General features: G+C 42.0%; 1 protein-coding gene across 1 annotated transcript; it reads right to left on the reverse strand.

The window, feature by feature from the left end:
- Positions 1–1,281: 1,281 nt before the first annotated feature.
- Xcl1 (X-C motif chemokine ligand 1) lies at positions 1,282–4,803 on the reverse strand. Its single transcript, XM_005364002.1, has 3 exons — positions 4,743–4,803; positions 2,202–2,316; positions 1,282–1,438 (listed from the first exon to the last, which is right to left on the reverse strand). Exons 1-3 carry the CDS (start codon positions 4,801–4,803, stop codon positions 1,282–1,284), a joined length of 333 nt encoding a protein of 110 aa, XP_005364059.1.
- Positions 4,804–7,712: the final 2,909 nt, after the last annotated feature.

Consider the following 7,712-nt stretch of genomic DNA (forward strand, 5'->3'; position numbering starts at 1 on the left):
ATCAAGTGTCTCAGCCCCGCCTACAACTTCACTTCCAGGGGATCTGATGCCCTCTGTTCTCCTTAGGCCTCTGCACACATGTGGTTTACATAAACTCACAAAATCCCACACTTGTATATATAAATTAAAAATGATTGATAAACTATTTTTAAAGATCAAAATACTACTCTGTTTATCGTCTGAGATGCTTGGTTTTCAGTCTTGTCTAACATGCCTTTGAAAATCACTGTGAACTGCTGGCAATGGGAAAGAGTAGGTGGCTGGATCTCTGCTGGGAGGTGACAGCTTAGTGGTTTCTACTCTGGGTCTCTGTATAGACAGAAGTGGAGTGGCCCAGCAAGATGTCCTCAGGGAATGTCCAAAGGTCTCAATACCGCACAGCATCTCTCAGCAATTCTTCAACTCAACTACCAGGATAAAGACGGTTCTCGCTTTCAGACAGCTTAACAAACAGTGTGAATCACTGGCTTCTGGGATACCAGAACCACAAGCTGGAATCCAGTCAGCCATTTAATGAGAACACAGAAGAACATAGTTTGGGGTGCTGAGTGATCTGTAAATTGTGATCTCGTTGAGAGAGAGAGAGAGAGATCCCACGTGACAAGGACTGGGAACATTGAGAGCCCATAGGTAGGAATGCAGAGCTTAGACAATGGCAAGCAGAGTGCTGACAAGAGGAACCATCATAAAGCAGTGAGATAATTATCTAATTTACAATACATCGACTTTTACTTGACCAACCTACCAAGAGGTAAGGGATTTTCCTCAAGTTAAGGTGGAACGGAGCCACTTTCTGAGTTGTTATCCCTTGGAATGGCAATGTGAGGACAGCTGGATGGTTTCTCACAACTTTGATAAACAACCCTCTACTATGAGACTGAACCGGATGGTGACTGTCACCGGCATGCTACAAAATTTGTAGCTCACTAGCAGAGAACTATTGCACGCTGAACCCAAGAGTGATAAAGCGGCTTTCACCTCCATAGACACTCGCCCAAATGTCTCCCATCATGGGAATCAGAGACAGAGAGCAGGAGGGACAGAGGGCAAAGAGTCGGAAATAAACAATATATTACCTTTCCCTCTGTATAATAAACGAAATATAGACCCGTCCTCAATAATAAATATTTATTACTTATAACATTTAAAATGAATGCCATAAAAATAACAATAAACAACTTTATTCATGCAACATTTCGTAAAAAGTAAATAGAGCACAATTAGTCCATGAGCCTGCGAACTGAGATGAGCTACTCGGCTGTTGAGGGGTCCCAGAGAGCACTACCCAGACAGGGTCATGGCTGAGCTGCTGGACCGCTGGGCTCTCGTGGGACTAGTTACAGTTATGTTCTTCCTCCTATCCACAGTTCTGATCGCTGCTTTCACCCACTGGGCATGTGGATCAGCACAGATTTTCACTCCTCGTCTGGTGACAAAGCTAGGATGCAAAAAAGAGATAGTGTTAGCTGTACTGTCCAATGAAAGAAGATCTGGACAGAAGTCAGCCGAAGAAACCATCTTTCAAACCCTGAAACAACCCATGAGCATCTTTCTTCTGTCATCTGTTTTAGGAAAGGGAGGGAAATCTCCAGGCGACAGCCAGCTGTTGGCGGCTGTCATTCACCAGTATAACCAAACACTGGAGCTCCTAGTGAACTCTTAGGACCATTTAGTTCAGCTGATCCGTACCTCCTTCCTTTTCCAGCCTGGAACTATCTACCTCCTTGGGGGAATTAGAGATAATGTCCATGAGTTTCTAAGAGAGAAACTCTAAGCATGCATCAGAAAGAGTGTTGCTCCTTCTGAACACGGGGTTCTGGAAGACAGTGTAGGAAAGTTCTGGGTGTGTTCCCTTGAGGTATAACCACACACAAGGTGTGCTGCTCTACACAGTAAGTATCTTACATTAGTCTGGTTATTTGAGCAAATCCTAGCCTCGGCTGGCCATCAGAACTGGACCCAGTGCCCATCTATTTTCTAGTCAGACTCATCTGGTGAGCAAAAGAGGAAAAAGGGGGTGTGTGTTCTTTTATTTTTTTCAATAATCATCATTGGACAGGACAGTGAAAGACAAGATTGTTATAAACAGACTAGGCTAGTAGCTATGCTGAGCATTCCCCCATGGTGCCCTATTCTTCCTGAGGGGCAACACTTCTTCCTATTGCATTTCTAGATAGGAACATCTTTGAGTAGACACTCACATAACTGCTTTCAATATGCCCTCCCTGATGGTATAGGTCTTGATTCTCTGAACCGGCAGCGGCTGGGTCCTTAAGCTCACACAGAAACTCTCTTCTAGGACTTCAGTCCCCACACCTAGAAGAAGAAAATGAAAACATAAATAAAACTGCAACTCGACAAGTATCAAGTTCAGAGTCACTTATTAGATTACTCTAAAATATACCAGGAGTAGAAAACCGCTTGTTCTTTTGGGGAAGAAATAATTCCCATTGGTATCCTGGGTCTCTTGTTTCATTATATATTGAGGTAAATGTCTGGCTGATTTTTAAGAGATCAGTAGTATTGTTTCAGGAATTTCTTTGTAAAAGTAACAAGGTGGCCTTGTATGGTGGTGCACTCCTTTAGTCCCAGCAATGGGGGTCAGAGGCGGGTGACTCTCTGTGTGGTCTACAGAGTGAGTTTAGGGCCCTCTAGAACTGTGACGGGGAGGCATTGTCTCACAAATAAATACATAGAAACAGGGTGGTATCCATCTTTGTATATTTCCATTAAGATAGCTATGACAGCAGAGTCCTCGGGACACTCTCAACAGCTACATACTTAGCGGTGTCCTTTTGTGTCCTAAAAGTCAAAGGCACTAATTCAGATGGGCACGGACCCTGTTTAATGGAGTCCATGTTATAGTAAGGCAGCCAGAAAAACAGAGACAACGGAGATCATGTCAAATGCTAACTTTGCTGTAAATTAGGTAAAAGAGAAGGTTGCAATAAAGGGTGATCTGAGCAAGCTATAGTCAAGAGAAGAACCCAGTACATTTTTGCCTGAACAAATATACGTGTTCTCATTTGTAATAGTCATACGTGGGACATGGGATGGGAGAGTTTCCTCAGGATTTGCCATTAAAGGACCCGACTGAAGGGGGATTAAACTTTTCAAGTTCTTTACACAACCCTCCATTGCACAAGGAAAACTATCCCAGAAGAGTCAAGGAGACTAAGGAGTTGGTAACATCTAAATAGGCAAAGTTTCTAAGTGCTAATTCCCTTGGTAGCTGGAGCTGCAGCTGTGTGTTTCACAGCTGCCGATACCTCCAGTCATCCTGATAATGATCAAGTCTGAACTGGAGCTACCGCCACAGGAAGGCCTTTGTCTACCAAATAGAACTAGAGGCTGGGTGCTCACACCTCTTTCCTTCAGGACTCCTTTGCTTTGTTCTCGGTACCAACCTGCCCATTCTTTGCCCTCTGCCAATATCGTTTCATGCTAAACTTCTCTGGACTCAGAGAAAATCTGGCTTCTTTTAGCTTTCTTTCACCGTTTAAGAACAACATGTCTCTAAGTTGAGTGTACATGGATGCCAAGGGCCAGCAGAACCCTATTGTCCACACCAGGACTTCTACAGCTTCTCAACAACGTGGGGAGGAGGGGCTGACAAAGCGTCGCAAAGACACATTTTTGCCCGTTTTGACATCACCAAGATACCAGCAAGGTTTTTTAAACTCCTGCAAGGAGAAAGCTTGGGAATCTGAGAGCAAATCTCCAGTTCCCTATCTCCTGCAGACTGTCACCAAGCCAGCCCTGGCCTGAGCCCCAGCAGGTCTCAGGAAACAAGCAAACAAAAGCAGCGGAGAGCTGCACCTCCATCTCAGCAAAAAAAATGCCAGCCTTTTAGCAGTGTGAGACCTAACTGAATATTCTTGAAGTTTTTTTCCCTTCATCAATATTTCTTCTTTTGCCCAATGTCAAGGATTTCCGGAATGTGTTCCCTTTATTCCCTTTATGCTTGTAGAATCTATGATGAAGTTATGGTATTATAGTCTAAGTGTGCAGAACAGAATACAAATAGGTCTATAACTCCAGCCGGAAGGAAAAGGTGACCCTTTAGGAAACATCAGCTGAAACATTCAGCTACAGCTCAGCGCATCTGTATCCCTTTTGGGCATGTCTTCCAGGTTCGTTAGTCAACAGAGTGTGGACTATCTGTCCCACTCAGTATCATAGGCTGTCTTACATCATAAACAGTAATGTTCACAGCAATATTGGCAGACTCCTCTATTTAGTTGAGGATAATATTGATTTTCTTAATATGAAAATATGAGCTCCTGATCATTTTATGCTTGATGTTTTCAAGTAGAAGACATAGATTTGCTTCCAAGCACACCGTCTGGACCTCATTCCCCACTGCGATGAAACTTAAAGAGTCTGAGAATTTATCAGATCAAAATGAAGTAAGCAAAAGCAAGCAACCCATTGTAATCATTGCCAGAATTAATAAAATATCATTATAAGGAGATTGGATGTGTTTAAATAGTCATCAGTAAATAAAATCAGATTTATACACTATCACAGTGCTCAGTGTATAGACAGAATATAACACTCAATTTTAAGTAAATAAGCATAAGCCTAGAACGGCTGAGAGTTGAAACCAGCATTTCTTTTGTGCATATGGAAGTCTGAGGCTTCCCTGGACAAAGGAGTTTATTCTAATCAAAACCCAAGTCAATCAAGCCTAGTATCTGAGCCCACCTGGTCCTTGTCCCATCAATAGCTGCTCAACTTACCTTCCACAGAGAACGTGGTGAGGCAGCAGGCTCCCAGGAAAGTCAGGAGGAGAAGTCTCATGGCTGAGGTCTTGCTGCTCTGTGCAAGAGTATGGAGCAGACTCCCCAGGAGCCCCTTTTATTTGCCCCCTCCATTGGTCAGCACACTTCCTGTGGTGAGAGGGGGCTCTCAGGGCGAGTGTGAAATCATGGAAAGTCTTTGCAACACTAATGATATTTTTTTTCTTTAAACACAAGTACCTTGACTGTGTTCATACTAACATGATACTTTGTGGCCTTTTCTTCCCCCCATGTGGTTAAAGTGACAAATGTGTGCATGAGATGAAATGTCCTGGTCTCCTTCACAGCGGTGGGTCTAAAGTCAGATCTTCCGTCCCAAAGGCTAGCCAGTGACATGGCTCAGTGTGATAGCGGGGCAAAGGAAATGAGGTGGTGTGGTCACTGTGGTCCAGCCCACCTGCCTGCTGTGACAGAAGGCTTCTCCAACCACATATCAACAGCTCCCAGTGCCCTGCCTGACTCCCCAGGACAGCAAAAGAACACTACAGCTACCCTGGATTCGCCTGCCTTTTCTCCCCATTCTTCTCCTCTGCCCTGACTCAGTTTACCCCCATTTCTTCAACTTCAAACTACTGGAGGAGAAACATTTAAATAAGTGTTTATGGAAAGTCTCTATGGATGTTTGCTGTTTGGGGGAAACACATATAAATATATTTAAGCTTATTGAAAACTCATTCTACAGTTTTATTTTAAAGAACATGAGAGAATACTAGCACTTTAAAGGGGGCTGGAGGGATGGATCCGTGGGTAAGTGTACTTGCTGCTCTTTCAGAAGATGAGAATTTCACTCCCAGCACCCAAGTCGTGTGGTTTGCAACCACCTGTAATTCCAGCTCCAGGGAATGGGATGCCCTCTTCTGACCTCCATGAGTACCTGAGCACAGGTGTGTGGGTAGATGCACATACAGATAAACAGATAAAAGTAAAATTCCAATAGCTTTCCTTTTATTTGCATTCATATGTTTACACAATTGTAGCAGCCTTTTTTCTTTTGGGCCACCAACCAGCTCCCAACTCATGACAAGGAGACTTTGTATTAGCTATGTATTCTCAGCTGTATCTCAGGCTTGTCTCAGTAGCTCTTATAACTTAAACTGTTCCTCTTCATCTGTGTTTCCTCTGGGGCTTTTTACACTGCACTGTCTTTCCTTCTGTATATCTAACATTCGCTGCTTCTCATGTCTGACTGGTGGTTGCCTGGCTTCTGGCCCTGGGCACGTCCCTCTCTTCCTCCCTGGTTCTCTCCTTTTCTCCTTCTTTCTCCCCAGCCTAGATTTCTCCTCCTACTTCCCTTTCTGCCCATCAGCCCTGCCCATTCTTCCTCTGCCTACTCTTAGCCCTTCAGCTCTTTATAAGAACAATCAGGTGCCTTAGGCAGACAAGGTAAAATAAAGACAGCACATTGTTACATAATTAAAACAGTTGCAGGGCAAACAAATGTAACACATCTTTACATCATTAACAAAGGCAGCAGAACCCAGGAAGACTAGCCAGCAGGAAATAATCAAATTGAGAGCTGAAATCAACAAAATAAAAACAAAGAATCAATGAGACCAAGAGTTGGTTCTTCGAGAAAATCAACAAAATAGACAAACCTTTATCCAAACTAAGCAAAAGGCAAAGAGAGAATATCCAAATTAACAAAATCAGAAATGAAAAGAGGGATATAACAATAGACATGGAGAAAATCCAGAGACCAATTAGGTCATATTTCAAAAACCTATACACCACAAAATTGGAAAATTTAAAGGAAATGGACAATTTTCTGGATAAATATCACTTACTAAAATTAAATCAAGACCAAATAAGCAAATTAAATAGACCTATAACTGCTAAAGAAATAGAAACAGTCATCAAAAGTCTCCCAACACACACACACACACACACACACACACACACACACACACACAACAGGGCTAGATGGTTTCAGCACAGAATTCTACAAGATTTTCAAAGAACTAATACTTATACTCCTCAAATTATTTCACACATTAGAAACAGAAGAAACATTGTCAAACTCTTTTAATGAGGCTACAATTACCCTGATATCCAAACCACACAAAGACATTACTAAGAAAGAGAATTGCAGACCAATCTCACTCATGAACATTGATGCAAAAATACTCAGTATAATACTGGCAAACTGAATCCAAGAACACTTCAGAAAAATTATCCACCATGATCAGGTCAGCTTCATCCTAGAGACACAGGGGTGGTTCAACATACGAAAGTCTGTCAATATAATTCACCATATAAACAAACTGAAAACAAAAACCCCACAAGATCTTCTCACTAAATGCTGAAAAAGCCTTTGACAAAATACATCATTCCTTCATGATAAAGGTCTTGGAGACAGCAGGGAAACAAGGAATATACCTAAACATGATAAAGACAATATACAGCAAGCCAATAAACAACATGAGACTAAACGGAGAGAAACTCAAAGCGATCCCACTGAAATCAGGAACAAGACAAGGTTGTCCACTCTCTCCATATCTATTCAATATAGTACTTGCGGTTCTAGCTAGAGCAATAAGACAAAAAAAAAAGTATATCAAGGGGATACAAATAGAAAAAGAAGAAGTTAAACTCTCATTATTTGCTGATGATATTACAGTTTACATAAGGGACCCCAAAAACTCTACCAAGGAATGTCTGTAACTCATAAACACCTACAGTAATGTACAGAATACAAGATTAACACAAAAAATTCATAGCCCTTGTTCACACAGATAATAATTGGGCTGAAAAAGAAGTCAGAGAACTATCATCCTTCGCCATAACTACAAATAACGTAAAATATCTTGGAGTAGCTCTAACCAAACAAGTGGAAGACCTGTATGACAAGAATTTTATATCTTTGAAGAAAGAAATAGAAGAAGATACCAGAAAATGGAATGATCTCCCATG

Source organism: Microtus ochrogaster (genome assembly GCF_000317375.1).
Source record: "Microtus ochrogaster isolate Prairie Vole_2 chromosome 6 unlocalized genomic scaffold, MicOch1.0 chr6_random_2, whole genome shotgun sequence".
Lineage (NCBI taxonomy): Eukaryota > Metazoa > Chordata > Mammalia > Rodentia > Cricetidae > Microtus > Microtus ochrogaster.